Source organism: Equus caballus, chromosome 3, assembly GCF_041296265.1.
Source record: "Equus caballus isolate H_3958 breed thoroughbred chromosome 3, TB-T2T, whole genome shotgun sequence".
Taxonomy (NCBI): Eukaryota; Metazoa; Chordata; class Mammalia; order Perissodactyla; family Equidae; genus Equus; species Equus caballus.
Window position 1 is genome coordinate 120,744,500 of NC_091686.1, and position 15,581 is coordinate 120,760,080.

The 15,581-nt window shown below is 46.0% G+C and overlaps 1 protein-coding gene across 8 annotated transcripts in view; it reads left to right on the top strand.

The window, feature by feature from the left end:
* The window catches only part of TBC1D14 (TBC1 domain family member 14), a 103,116-nt gene that overhangs the window by 25,906 nt on the left and 61,629 nt on the right, over positions 1–15,581 (top strand). Inside the window, exon 1 of one of the 8 annotated variants that reach the window (XM_070262758.1) lies at positions 8,374–8,584. The exons of the other annotated variants lie outside the window; for them this stretch is intronic. Coding sequence (XP_070118859.1) covers positions 8,550–8,584 — 35 coding nt within the window. The 5' untranslated portion in view covers positions 8,374–8,549. Of the gene's footprint in view, positions 1–8,373; positions 8,585–15,581 lie in introns of those variants that run through there. 8 annotated transcript variants of the gene reach the window in all.

Sequence of the window (15,581 nt, forward strand, 5' to 3'; positions counted from 1 at the left end):
AAATGCCTGGTGCGGATGAATTGAATGCTTTGTCATTCTCTTGCCTAAACGGTCGTTCTCACCACCTGCAGGATAAACTCCAGACTACTTGGCGTGGCATAGGGAGCATTCTGGACCCAGTCCCTGCCTGCATCTCAGGCCTCCGGCTCCCATTCTCTGCTGTAGCCACAAGAACTGAACTCGTTGCTTAGAGTTTCCCGTCTTATCTCTGCACCTTTGCCCGTTCTGCCCCCTCTGCCTGGCCAACTCCTGTTGACCTTTAGGATTCAGCTTAAGTCACACCTCCTCTAGAAGTCTTCTCTGATTAGCCCAGCCCCTTCCAGAGCCCTCCTTTGGATCCCACAGTCCCTGGGCTTCTTTAGAGACAGCACTGACACCTTCCCCACTCCCCCTCAACCTGAGCTTCTTGAAGGCAGGGGCCACACCTTATTCAGTGTCTGTTTTCCTAACCAGTGCAGGCACTGAGTAGATGTTCGGTAAGTAGCCTTAAGTGAATGAGAGCTAGGATATAAATCTAAAAAAGTAGCAAAGAGATCTGGAACACTTCTTAATTTTTTTTTAAAGATTAGCACCTGAGCTAATGTCTGTTGCCAATCTTTTTTATTTATTTATTTTTATTCTTCTTCTCCCCAATCACCCCTAAGTACATAGTGGCGTATTCTAGTTGCAGGTCCTTCTGGCTCTGCTACGTGGGACGCTGCCTCAGCATGGCTTGACAAGCGGTGCCATGTCTGTGCCCAGGATCCGAACCGGTGAGACCCTGGGCGGCTGAAGCTGAGCACGCAAACTTAACCACTCTGCCACGGGGCCACCCCCTGGAACACTTTTTAAATCTAAATGTTTTCCTTTTTGATTATTTTATTGTTCTGGATATTGGGCAAAGACCCTCGCCAGCAGTTGGTCTCCCATATCAGGTCACACAGCTGTTTAGATTTCAGATTGCACGTGTGGCATCTACACCTCTGGTGTCTGCAAAGCTGGCACGTTCTTCTTAGAGGGTTTTGGGTTTTTTTTTTAACATGATTTTCTTAGTTTCTCTTTGTGTAAAAATATACAGAAAAGTTTTGGCATTTTATGTTCATCATTCTGTTTTTGTCCTTTCCACTTGTATACCTACTACTGATTTTTCCTCCTTATTGTATTTCCTCACAGACTTTTTATGAATTTTAAATATTAAAAATGCGTGCTGTTTCTCTAGTTTGGTATCCTACTTTTTTTACCTGTAGAAATTTCCCCACATAATTAAAAATTGTTCATGGACTTGTTAATGTCTTTATAGTATCCCATCCTGTGAATCATTTACTTGTCCAACAATAAGGAAATGGTTTTTGTTCCTGCTTTTTGATGATAAAATTACCTGTGTGCACGTCAGTGTGCCTTGTCTGCATTTCAGATGATTTCCTGGGACAGAATCCCAGAAGTGCCTCCTGTGTAATGACCACTGTCCCCCGACCCCTGGTCAGCTCTAATCTGCCCTCTCCCAGGGTGATGATGGTGAACCTCCAGAAGCCCTCTGTCCTTGGTGCAAGTTTACTGGCCGTGAAAATCCAGCCTCTGTTTTGTGGATGAAGATGCTCTCTCAGTGAGGGTTGATGGGCTGTTAGAATTCGCATTACTCCAGCCTCAAGTCACCTGTAAATTGAAGTTTAGGGGGATTTGTCCTCCAGGGTCCTACGGTCTACAGAATACAGAGGTGCCTTTGGTTTTCTCCTCTCCTCCTCCTCCTCCTGGGCCCTTGCTCTGGCTCATGGGAGTTGACTCTGAGCCCAGCAATGCTAGTTCACACTTCCCTGCCTTTGCCTGAGATGCTCCCTTCCCCTCTGTCCCATGTCGCCTTGGCTGATTTCTGCACATCTTTAAGCCCCAACTCAGCTGACACCTCTTCTGTGAAGCCTTCTGGGCATCCCCAGGCCAGAGGTGGCCTCCTCCAGGCTGCTCCAGGCTGCTCCTACTTTTCTGCAGCCCCACTTTAGTTTGATTTCATTTTGTATGTCTTGCTCTTATTGTCAGCCACTCAAGGACAGGACCTGGGTGTTAGTCATCCCTGATCCCCAACTGATGCCCAGCTAATGTTCCTGATTAGCCCTGGTGTCTTGGTTCTGTCCACTTGTATAGTATGGACTCTTATTCCTGGAGCCACATGTAAGAGTGGTTTGTTTTAATCCACTTGGCAGGGCCTGCTTTGTGCTGTGCTCTGGGCTAGGCATTTTCCATATGAGAGAAGACAGGGAGCTGCTGAATTCCAGGGGCATGGCTTAGATGTGCTGCAGTGGAGGGAGAGGGCACCCTCATTGAGCTCTAAAAGCCACCTGGGATAGGAATGTGCACGTAGCCTGGATCAGTGGAAACAGCAGACTGGTAGGCACTAGAAAAGTTTACATTGTAAGGCAGGTGTTCAGTTTGGTTTTGCTTTAATGAGTAGAATTGTCGGAGTAGTTTAAAGCAAAATCTAAAAGAGAGTAATTCACTGTTCACGGGAACTGTTGGAAAGGAGTTAATCTTAAATTCATGTAGATTAAAGCATCCATTAAAGAAACGAGATAGCATGGGAAGGGAAACATTTATTGTTTAAGGAACAAAGTTCTCAGCCCTAGCCACACAATAGAATTGTCTGGAAAAGTTAAAAAATTGATGTCCAAGCCCCACCCTTAGAGATCAGTTTTAATTGGTTTGAGGGGAGGCCTCGGCATTAGAATTTTTTAAAGAGCTCCGTTAGTGATTCTAGCATGCGGCCAGGATCAAGAGCCCCCCGTGGGAAGTGTGGGTTCAAGTGCAGATCCAAGCCCTTCCGTTTACTGCATCACCTGGGGCAAGGGTATGTCTCTGAATTTCCTCATCTTTAAGTTGAAGAAAATCATACATAAGCCCCTCGAGGATGGGGACCTGTGTCCTCAAGGATTGCATTCCCTGTACTTGGCACGGTGCTCAATATGTGTTTGTTGAATGAAAACAATAACATGTATGAGTAAGGGTAGGATTAAATGAGATGAGATGCTTGGCCCTATATAGTAAATAAACTCCCCTTAGAGTTACTAAGAAGCACTTACCAGTCACACACCTGGTAACTGAGTGGTGGTTCCTCTGTTCTACAGATGTGAAAACTGAGGGGGTCGTTTCTTAGGCAAAGTCAGGCGGCTTGTTATGAAGCTGGGATTTGAGCCCAGATCTGCCTGACGCTAAATCCCGTGTATGCTATTTCTACCTTAAGTGAGATCTTATTCCTTAAGTTTCCTAAAATTGAAAGAACATAGTCATTTCATCCATTCTCTCAACTGTCTAGTGATCCCCAGACCACTCATGGTTTGCGATGCTTACAGGCTATTATTAACTAGCAACTGTTCTTTCTTTTTTTTAATTTATTGCAGTAACATTGGTTTATAACATATAAATTTCAGGTATAACCACTCTTCTTTCTGTCTTTTCCTTAGTATTCAATAAGATTAAATTTATGTTTTTTTCTTAGTAAAGTAACATTCTATACTAAATTACATAGGCATTTCTGCCCTGCCTTCTCTCTCTCCTTGTATAAACCCAAGTTGATGTTAGAGAATGCATCCCTATTTAATTTTTCCTTCTTGTATTTAAATGTTGGAGAATGTTTAAAGGAGATTTCAAGGAGGTTGTGACAAAGGAGAACACTGGGTCTTGTTTTGGACTCAGCAATTTATCGGTGAGAGGCATGCAGGCTAGAGTGTTTCAGGGTTGGTTAATGAATTACTTGTTAATGCGGCCCCATCCAGCAGGGTTTATGCCAGGCCTTGGGGAGGCACTAGGTGGGGAGGAGGCCCATCAGCTGGAAAGGCTCCAGAGGGGATGGTTTGAGCTGACCTAGTGTTTACTGAAGCGTAATGTATGGTAACGGGTACAAAGTGAACACACACACGTGTGCCCTGTAGAGAGTATTTCCAGTACCCTCAGAAATCTCAGTCGTGTCCTTTCTCTGTCAGTACCTTGCTCCCCAAGGGCAACTGCGGTTCTGACTTGTGTCACCATAGATTAGTTTTGCTTTTGTTTTTGAACTTTAGATAAATGGAATCACACACCATATACTTTTGTGTCTGGCTTTCTTCGCTCATCTTAGTCTGAGGTTCACCCGGGTTGTTACTGTGTGGGAGCAGTATTCGTTGGCTTTCGTTCTGTGTACTTCTCAATTGTACAAACATATTACTGTATGTTCTCCTATAGATGGACGTTTGATTCGTTCAGTTTCTGACAAGTGGGGAAAATGGTAATCATAATATTCTTGTACACGTGTTTTGGCGCACATACATGTAGGGGTGGAATTGCTGAGTCTGCTTTAGTGGACACTGCTAAGCGTTTTTCCGAGGTGCTTGTGCTAGTTTACACTTCTACCATCAATGTGTGGGGATTCTGGGTGCTCTGCGTCCTCTCCACAGTTTGGTATTGTCAGGTTTTGTTTTTGTTTCTTATTGCCGTTCTGGTGATAGAGTAAGGGTGTTTGGTGTGAATTTGCATTTCCCTGCTGTGGAGTGATAGGATGCACCTTTTCATAGTTTATTGGCCGTTGGGAATCTTCTTTTGTGAAGTACCTACCTGGGGTTGTCTTACTGATTCGTGTGCATACTTTATATATTCAGGATAAGAGTCTTTTGTGAGATATGTGTATTGCAAATATCTTCTCCTGTGCTGTGGCTTACCTTTTCATTCTCTTAAAGTTTTGTGTTCTTAACAAACAGAAGTTCTCAATTGTAATGAATTCTAGTTTATAGAATTTTTTTTTATGGTTAGTGCCTTTTATGTCCTGTTTAAGAAATTCTATGTTATCTTCTAGAAGCTTTGTTTTGCCATTACTAAGTACAGTCATGTGTCGTTTAATGGTGGGGATACATCCTGAGAAGTGTGTTGTTAGGCAGTTCCGTCACTCTGTGAACATTATAGAGTGCACTTCACAAACCTAGATGGTATAGCCTACTACACACCTAGGCTACGTGGTTCTAATCTTATGGGACTGCCGACGTATATGCGGTTCGTTGTTGACCAAAATGCTGTTATGCGGCACATGGTGGTAGATCCATAGTTTTCTGTATGGTGTGAGATAGCGGTTCCTGTTTATTTATTGTGAAGATCAACCTTCCCTCTGAACCTTTGAAATAAATCAGGTGACCATATATGTTCCATTGTCGATTTGTCCTTTCACTAATATCACTAATTTCACTAATATTCTTTTAATTACTATAGCTATATAATGGGTCTTGATATATGATAGAGTAAGCCCTTCTACTTTGTTCTTTAAGATTATTTTGGCTATTCTAGGTACTTTTCATTTCCATATAGATTTTAAAATCATGGGGCTGGCCTGGTGGCGCAGCAGTTAAGTGCGCACGTTCCGCTTCTTGGCAGCCCCTGGTTTGCTAGTTCAGATCCCAGGTGCGAACATGGCACCGCTTGGCAGCCATGCTGTGGTAGGCGTCCCACATATAAAGTAGAGGAAGATGGGCACGGATGTTAGCTCAGGGCCAGTCTTCCTCAGCAAAAAGAGGAGGATTAGTAGCAGTTAGCTCAGGGCTAATCTTGCTCAATAAATAAATAAATAAATAAATAAAATCAGTTTGGCAATTACAACAAAAAAATTGCAGTTTTGTTTGGGATTGCATTGAATCTATTGATCATTTTTTACTATATAAGACTTCTGATCTCTGAATATGGTGTGTCCTTCCATTTATTTAGGTTTTCTGTAGTTTATCCATAATATTTTATTGTTTTTTATATAGGTTCTTGTGTTTCTTTCATTAAATTTATTCCAAGATATTTGTTATTTTTTGGTAGTTTTACAAATGCCATTTTATGAATGTTTGTTGGAAATGCAGTTAATTTTTGTTTATAGACCTTGCAGCCTGTGATCTTGCTAATAGCTTATCTGTGGACTCTTGGATTTTCTCTGTAGAAAATCGTGCTGTCTGTGGATGGGTTTTGTTTCTTTCCAATCCTTATACCTTTCGTTTAGTTTTCTTGCATTACTGCATGACTAGGAGCTCCCCTATGATGTTGAACTGAGGTGGTGCTGGCAGAAATCCTGGTCTGGGTCCTGGTCTCTGGGAGAGCTTTCACCATTTCCCCAGTAGGTGTGATGTCTGCTGTAGGGTGCCTTTTATCAGATACCTTACTCTTTGTTGAACACATTTTATCAGATTAAGGAAGTTCCCTTTTATTCTTAGTTTTATGATTAAAAAACAATCAGGAATGTGTTGCATTTTATCAAATGCTTTTTTTCTGTGTCTATTGAAGGTTATATGTGTTTTCTCCTTTATTTTGTTGATTTGGTGAATAATGTATTTTTCTAATGTTGAGTAAGCTAAGTTCACATTCTTAGAACAATCCCAACTTGTTCGTGATAGGCCGCACTTTATGTCTGTCGTTGGATTTGATTTGCTCATATTTTGTTTATGATTTTTCTGTCTATATTCATCAGAGTACAGCCTGTAATTTTCTTTTCTTATAATATGCTTGTCAGGTTTTGATGTCAAGATTATGCTGGGCTTATAAAGTGGGTTGAAGAGTGTTCCTGCTTTCTATTTTCTCAGAGTTTCTGTAAGATATTTTTCTGGCGGTTAAAAGAACCTCCCAGTGTGTTAAAACTCATAGAGCTGTACACCAAAAAGTCAGTTTTATTTTATGTGAATTAGAAAAACAAAAAGCCTTCACAGGGGAATTTTTAAAATGTGTTACACATCACACACACACACACACACACACACATACACACATACAGACTCTGTCAACTGATCCTCGAAGGGGCATCAGAAAGTCCTGGTTGAATATTGTTTTTCTTGGTGAATAACACTTAGAAATGTATTTATTGAATGACCTAATAAATTTCCTCTGGGGGAAGTGGTAGAGGAGTAAAGGTTTGTTCTCTGAAAGAGTTTGTGTATTTTTTTCCTAAATGTTTGGAAGAATTCACCAGTGAGGCCATCTGGACCTGAGTTTTCTTTGTGCAGATATTTGTGGAAATTTTTTTGCTGAGGTGTAGTATGTGAAACATGAGCGTTGCGGGTCGGGGAAGCATTTGGAGGGATGTGGGAACGTGGAGCTGCAGGTTCTCTAGTGCAGGAGACGCAGTATCCTGAGGAAGAGACTGGAACGAGGCTGAAGGAGTCGGGGTGGGAGGGCTTTGACTGGTTTGTTTTGTGGCCGCTTTATGAACAATTACTCTGCCCCTCACTCTGAACTGCTCATGTGCCAGCCCAAGAAGTGCGGATTTGACTCCTGGTGCGGTGAGGACTTGGCAAGAAGTTTGACACAGGATAGCAGCAATTTTAGGTGTATCAATACAGACAGAATAGTGCTTCTCAAGCTTGAGTGAGCATCAAGGCCGCCTAGAGGGCGCCTTGAAACAGATTGTGGGCCTCACCCCAGAGTTTCTGATTCAGTCAGTCTGGCTGGGACTCAAAAACTTGTGTTTCTAGCCAGTTCCCAGGTGATGCTGCCTCTAGTCCGGACATCCCACGTTGGGATTCGTGGTATGAGAGTATATTCGTCAGTCAGCCCCCGCACCACGTCAGCTGCCCTGGGGCAGGGGTTTCGTTCACTAGTCCCGGGGCCTGCCACAGACTAGGTGCTCAGGACCACTCCTGTGCCATGTTGTCTCCCATATGTGATTGTCTTACTGTTTTTAATTGCAAAAGTAACACATGCTCATTTGAGATCTATATCTATATTTAGCAGTACAGAAATTGGTAAAGTAGATGTGAAATTTCCCTCTTTGCTCCTCACTATCTTCTCTTGCCAGAGAGAGCCATCTCGTGACTGTCTGCAGTCAGACTGTTTTGTGCAGTTGCAAACATACAAACACACAGACAGATGGTTTTCTTTTTTAAAGGGCTGCTGGAGCTGGTTATTAGAAAGGGGACCCTGGCTGCGTGCATGGAGGATCGTTTTACTGTGGGCTCATTGTTGACACGTGATTGAATGGTGCCTGTCCCGGGGCAAGCCAACCTGTGGTAACTTCTTGTGGGTTTAACAGTATTCGAAGTCATGAAGGAGGGAGAATCCTCCAGTGGTGGTTCTAAGGCAGGTATTTAGACAGGGATTTGTGTGACCATGTTTGTGATTCCCCTAAGCACCTGATCGTGTCTTCACAAAGCACAGTGTCTGGCACACAGGAGACGCTCAAGATTGTTCCAGACGGGATTTTGCCTCGCTTGCCAGTCGGAAGTGCCTGTGCATTTTGTGGCTGGTTAGCCTGTCCTGGCATGGTGTGGCTCTGAGTCTGCAGAGATGCGAGAGTGGAGCTGTGCTGGGGCTCTGGGAGCCGGGTCGCTCAGGGTTTGCTTCGCAGACTGCACTCCGCCCTCCCTGTGACCAGCTGGGAGTCAGAGGCCTGCCCGCCCTGCCCCCGCCCCCGCCTTTCCAGCTGGTCTGCTCTGTCCTGTCCTGCATTAACCTTCCAGACTTTGTGGAGCAGGGCTCCGAAGGGCGCCCATGGTGCTTCCCTAGGACTGTGGCTCCGGCTTGCCAGGAATGTCGTGTGGGGAGAGTCAGTGCCTCTGTGGCTGGCCTCTCAGAGCTGTGTGGTTGCAGGAGGCGCGATGGCCGTCTCCCCGACGCTCCTGTTAATGGACAGGTTTGTGCTTTCAGTCTTGCCTTTTTTGCTTTTGTAATTGGAGACTTAACTAGAGCAAGGTTTTTAGCATGTTTGTAGGTTTTAATATAATTGAGGCCCGCCCCCCCGTTGGGCAGGGTTGTTTCCTTGGGTATCCTCAATTTAAAATGGATGTGAGCCTGTATCTCTAGTGAGGGTCTGTTGTGTGCCAGGAGCTCTTGGGGGCTGTTTACACACATGTGGTATCTGATGCTTGTTACACCCCCTTGAGTTGACTGTTATTTCCATTTTTAGGGATCAACTTTTTAGCATCAGATGCTACTTGGGAATTTTTGGCACAATGATTGATCGCAGTAATAACACCTGTTTCTTACTTTCTTCATATTTCCCCTGGGGTAGGTAGAGTTTTATCACACAGGAGGTTTGCTTGCAGAATGCTGTTTTGTTTTTTGTGTTCCTGTGACAGTTGAAGTGGGCTGGCCTTTTCCCCTTGCATTTTCAGAGCAGAATCAGAGACCCAGTGCAAATATATGTGGCAGTGGAGCATGTCAGTTTTTGAGGGGTGGAGATATGCAAAAAAGACCTATGAATTGGGCTTTAGAGGAATCCTTTGAGATTTTTGCCTTCTCTGCCCCAGATGAGTACCAGGATTTATATGTCCCTTCAGGAGCAAATTTCTTAACCTTTCTGAGCCTCAGTTTCCCATCCGTACAGTGGTGACTGTAATACCTTTTTTGTAGGGTTGTTTCACACATACAATATATGGGAAGTGCCTGGTGCAGTTCGAGGCAACTGACAGGTGACCTGTAAAAGGTAACTGTGATTCAGGAAATGGTGGAGGAGATACCCATCTGTTCTCGTGGGAACTGAATGCTACGTGTTTCAGCTTATTTCTGATTGCTTTGGAATCAAAAATAGCTGAGAGTTTCCGTTAATGAGACAAAGGAGGAAAAGAGCAAGAAGCCCCAAGGAATTGTTGAATTACAAATAGGAGTTCAAATGCACAGTATCTTAAAGGAGGAGGACTCGGGAGGCTTATTTCTCAAGACTCCGAGAAGTTTTGAGAAATCTCTGATGAGTGTCCATGGCTTGTGGAACCTGCTCCACCAGGTCAGGGAGTATTGCATCCTTCCACTGCAGCTGTCCTCTGCTTTCTGGGACAGTGTTGACTCCAGACTTGCCAGGTAGTGGCCTCAGATACTTAGGTTTGAGTCTTGGTTCTGGTTGCTTAGCTGTGTGTCTCTGGAGAGGACTCTCCAACCTCTCTGAATTCTAGCTTCCTCGAGTCTAAATGGGCAGGAATAATTCTCATATAGTCTTTATGAAAATTCCCAGAAAAAGCATGCATTCATTAAATGTGAGTGTTTTCCTGTATGCCAGGAACTGTTCTAGACATTAGAGGCTCCACAGTAAATAGAAGAGACAGTATTCACTCTCATGGACTTGACATTCTGGTGATCAAGACAAATAAAATAACAAGTTGATATTATCTAGGAATATATTTGAGTGCCTGCTGTAGGGTAAACGCTGCTCTCAGCAAACACTGTAAGTGCTTTGAAATACATTAGCCCAGGGACCCGGATCTGGCACCTCATAACCTTTTGTTATCAGCGAGCATTTTAAATTACTCCTGCAATCACCTTCTTTTGACTTCAGTAATGTCAGAAACTCAAGTTAGTCGGGGGCCGGGGGTGAAAGTAACATCCTCAGCCCCACAACACCTAAGAAGAAAGGGGATCGATCGGTCCTTCGACTGCACAGTCTCTTGTCAAAAAACGTGGAGTCTCTTGTCAAAAAACGGAGAGATGGAACTTTGGATCTAAGTCTTTCCTGGAGTTTCATCACCTGTAGGCACGTGGCAGCAGCTGCTGACCCGGTCCCAGGTTTCAAAAGCCAGAGAGACAGAGTTGGGTTTATGATGTTAATGACACTTCACCTTCAGGACCCCTCACTTGTACCTAATTTTGTGTTTGTAATTAAACATGGTTAAGTTTTTTTTTTTTAAAGAAGATTCTCTAAATTACGTAAGCTTCAAGGCCCCCCAAAAGCTGGACCTGCCCCTGCAAACAGGCGATGGGAATGCTGAAGCAGCAGGTGGAATGGAGTGGGGGTAGTGGAGGGACCACACGGAGCACGGCCTGACCAAAGGCCTCTGCTCAGCTCTGGCTTGTTGTCCTGTAGGAACACGGGCCCCCTGTGGCCAGATCCTTTAGTACTTCAGGAGAAGCCAGAAACCTAGACTTTTCTGTGATTTCTTGATGTTTAAAAATGTTGACAAATACTTCAAACTGAAAAACACTGTGTAGACAGAAAACACAGGCTCTCAGTGTGTCTTCTCTGCTGGTGGCCCATGCACACACACTTGCCCCAATGACTTGTGTATTATTTCACCTAATTCTCACAGTGGCCCCAGGAGAAGTTTGCGTCATGCATGTTTACAGATGGGGACCACGAGGCCCAGCAGCAACAGTTGCTGCTTCTCTGTGGAGGGCCAGCAGGAGCTAGGCCTCTTGTAGCCTCCTGGGCTTCACTTGTCAGCGACAAACAGGTGATAACGAGGCTACCTGAGCTGCCTCTGCTGAGAATGCTCGGGTTCAGGTTTGGGGGCCCTCACCAGGAATGCTGCACTTCTGCCTCAGCCAGCAGTTCGCTGCAAAAGGTAGCCACGGCAGTGTGATGGAACAGCAAGTAAGCCTGTGGCCACTTGGTCTTCTTTGCTTTTCACCATTCTTTCGTGGCCCTCTCATGCCCTCAGAGCTTTGCTCTTTCGTAGGAAAGGTTGGGAGTGGGGCAGGAACATGTTTACACTGCCCTGGTAACCACAGCGCTGGCTCTGTTCCTCTGCGGGTAGCAGACCGCTGTTCTTCATTTGTATTGGGAGAAAGTTGGAGAAACTTGCGTGCTGTGTCTAGTGGAGCAGACTCCGTTTGTCCGCTAGCAATGGACTGGGAGGCCTCGAAGGCCTGGGTTTGAGTCCCCAGTGGGTGACGTCAGGAACTTTCCTAACTTTTAGACCATTTTCCCTGGGATACTGTCACCAGTCTACACTGCTACTGTTTCCGGCTTGGCTTGGCCTCTGAGGCACAGTGCGGCAGGCGTTCCCTCAGCAGAGCTGTGGACTGAGTGCACCCCATGCAGCTGCGTTGACCAGATGCCCTCCCAGGTGCGGCTCTCCACGCACCCAGCTCAGTGATCCTCTCAGGATCTGCCGCTGAGCCGTGAAAGGTACAGTGACTGTACTTAAACAGCCAAATAAACACATATTTTCACTTCTCTCTGCCAAAAGTCTTTATTTTTTTACACCAGTAGTGCGCCACTGAACATTTTCATTTTCTCTTCAGCTTTTTGCCAGTTAAGGCACTTGCCACCTAACACAGCAGGAGCTCCCTCCACTCACTGCCTCATGCCACTAGGTACTCGGAGAAAAATCCGGCGCTGTTTTGGAGTTTGATGAAGCCTTACTGATTTGAAAGATGGAGGTGGGAGTGGTGCAAAGGCATTTCATTTTTTATTAGCAGACATTCCTAATTTAGCAATGGCTTTTTTATTTCTTACCTTGTTTTTCAATAGGTGATACATTTGCATGCTTCAAAATCTAGAAAGTACAAAAGAGTATATGGTGGAAAGTTTCCTTTCTGCCCTGTGCCTTTTGCCGCTCAGTAGCCCGTCCCAGAGGCAGCGAATATTCCTGGTTTCTGTATTCTCCCAGAGACAGTCTGTGCCCGTCCAGGCCAGTGCAGAGCCAGGCGTTACACAGCATGCTTTATATTATTATGCACCATACCTTTAACAATAGACGGTTCAGCGTCTTTCAGAAAAGTGCCCCTGACCCTTCTTACTGCTGCAGCTGAAGGTGTCATGAACCCTTGGGTTGTTTTCAGTCTTTTTGTGATGTTAAAAACAAATTTTTTTAAGCCGACATATTTCAACATGATGACGTACACATTTCAAGTGCTCAGTAGCCACATGTGACTAGTGGCTTCCATATTGGACAGCATAAGTCTAAATCTTTTTGTCAGAAGGAGAGAGGTGTTCAAATCTCTAGGTTTTATGTTTTCCCCCCTCACACTTAGCCCGCCTTTGTGTCTTTTCTGTTATCAGTCTTCTCTGTACGCCTGCCCGTGGGGTACACCAGACAAGCCCAGAAAGTAGAGATCCTGGTCTCGGGAGTGCGGAGGATGATGAGAAAGGAGCACTTTGGGCATAATCCATGCAAACTTATACTTGACTGTTATTGGTGAGGACCAGGATCCTAATGGTCCATTTTGTTGCAGTTAAATGTGTCAATGACTGACCTTGCCCCTGATTCTGATGATGCTGTTTACTTGTGGCATGGCACTCCACAGTGTACCTGTGAGCTTCTGGCTCACCGGAGAGCTGGCCGGCAGGAACGAATATGCCATTATTTTTAACATTACATTCTCATTGGTGTTCCATATCTTTTCCTCTGAGTTGTTACCTACTGAGATGAAAATAATTATTTTCCAAGCCGTGGGATAAATGCCATGGCAACACCCTGACTCCTTTTTCCTGCCCAAAGTTCTTTTGCCTCCCTCAGGCTGTTAGGATTAGTCTTTTCCCTTGTAGTTGGTGTGGCTTAATCATTGACAACCCCAAAGTGTATCTCCCGAGGCCTCTTCAGCATTATTGTAAAATGTACCTAGATAGGCATTGTCAGCAGATCCCTGGTGGGGCCTCGCCTACTGGCCGTCACCTTTCGTCAGCCCACCGTTCTAATCAACCTCGCCTCCCCTCTCAGCTCTCTCTGATGCCTTCAGGCTGCAGAGTGCTGGCTCAGCTGAAGGGGATTCAGCTTGAGGACAGTCACTCCCTGCTCTCAGTCCCTGAGTGGAGAAACGCCCGTTTGGTGACAGCAGCTGTTGTTTCACTGGGCCGAGTATGTGTACAAGGCACGAGGCCAGGCCTGGAAGGTCCCTTACCTCCTTTAATCCTCGAAATCCCCTGTGAGGCAGGCACTCGTGTCTCCTCTTCCAGGAGCACTCTGAGGGTGGAGGGAGCAGCATGGGCAGTGGTGCCACAAGCAGGTGGGAGCCGTTGAAGGGATTCTTCGGACAGGGCTGGTGTGATCCGTCTGTGCTTTGAGGAGATGGCCCTGAACGCTGTGTGGAAAAGAGATTGCCTTAGCAACATGGCAGGTGCAGCTGGAGTTCTGCAGGGGACCAGGGCTTGATGGATCATAGACCTGTGCCTGAGGGACGGCTGAGGACAGGGTGGGGCAAGCACACACAGTCTGTCTGTGGGGATGTGTGTGGGCCCCAGATGACCTGAGCAGGAGGGCTGGATAGTGGGGCCAGACCCTAGCCGGATCAGGTTGAGAGGTCTGGAGTTAAGTGGAGGAGAGACTGAAGGTTTCTGAGCACATGGACTGCTCTTTTGTTGTTGTTCAATGCAGCTGAGGCCCTCAGAAAAAAGTCATTGAATGAATGAGGCCTGGTAGGTTGTTGAGAGAGCGTCTCCACTCTGGTCTCCTGCCTGCAGGGGGTGCTTCTGGAGCAAGGCCCATGAAGGCTTTTAACGCCACAGTCTCATAGGAAAAATGGTTGTCATCTCGTCCTTGGGAAAGTCCTCAGGTGCTCCACCTTCAGCCATCACCACCCCCCCCTCGCCGTCCCCCGCTCCAGGTAGAGTCCGTGTGTAGGAAGGGCTGGGAGCCGCCAGTTGGTATGCTTGCCAGTGCGGGTGGGTGGGGTGGGATTCATCATCTAGAGTCCTGGGTGGCTCTCAGGGAGCCCTGATGTGGACAGTTTTGGTGAGACTGACAAATAGAAATGGCAAGCAATAGGATATATTGGAGTATATGAGGAAGCCATTTGGTGTAAACCTAATTTGGCCTGACTTTGTTTTTCTAAAAGTGCCTGACGTGGCCGTTGAGCATGCCTTGTATATCTGCTTTAAACATTTCCTATGGCAAGAACAAATGGCCTTAAGATAAAGGTGCAACTTCCCCCCACATTGGCATTTCCTTAAGGATAAGCATCTTTCCTTAGGCTAGGAACTGATTGCTGTGCTCACCTGTGACCACCCAGCTCAACAGACCTGCCGCCCTGCTGTGTCCACCAAGACAGCAGACCTACCTGCTGTTTCTATCAATCGCTGTGCCGACAGAGCAGTGTCCCGACTATTGTAAAAGGACATTTCAATCCTGTGTGAAACATCCTCTTTGGGGGTATATAACCATTCTGTGCACCTCACTTCTTTGGTGCCCTTTCTTCCTTCGGGAAGAAAGGCCCCGGGCCATGGTCCTCAGATTTCAGCTCAGAGTAAACTCACTCAAATTTTCATTTATAGATTGGTTATGGATTGTTTTCGTCGACAAACTGTGGGGTACCCTGTGGGTTGGAGGCAAGGTACTTACCCAGATACAGCACTAGTGGTTTATTGGCCCTTGGTGGTTTTATCCCCTTCAGGTGCCAGTAAGAGTCATCCATTTCAGTGTTATTTCTGTTCTTCAGTCAGAGACTGAATTGGGGTTAACAGCTGATGTCCTTAACGCTGCCAATAGAATAAGTGCTTATTCCCCTTATAACAGAGGATTTCAGTCCTCTCGCTGAAGGGCCCTTTTCTGGCGATGCCCTTGATCCCCAGGAGTCTTGATGACTGGTTCTCCTTGGAGAAGTTCTCAGGCACTTCCCCTTTCGCCATCACTCACCCCTGCTGGCTGCCTCCCCCAGGAGGAGTGTGGCCTGGGAAGCAGGTTGTGGTGGTCTGCTGCCTTCTCTCCTGGTCTCTGCTAGGCCCGCATCTTCCATTGCCCCTTCTTTCCAGGGGGATGCCCACCCGTGCTCTCAGAGGTCACCTCCATTTAGTTCTCAGTCCTGGGCCTTGATTCCAGGTTTGTCTCTCTTACCTGGAGCCAGCGTGGAAACTGGCCCTGGGGTGGAGGGGTGGGCTGTGGTCTCACCCTGCCTCCTCTTTGCTCTGCACCTGCCTCTCCTGCAAACACATATGGTGGCTGCTGCATTTGCCAGCAAACACATATTGAGCACCTGCTGCATGC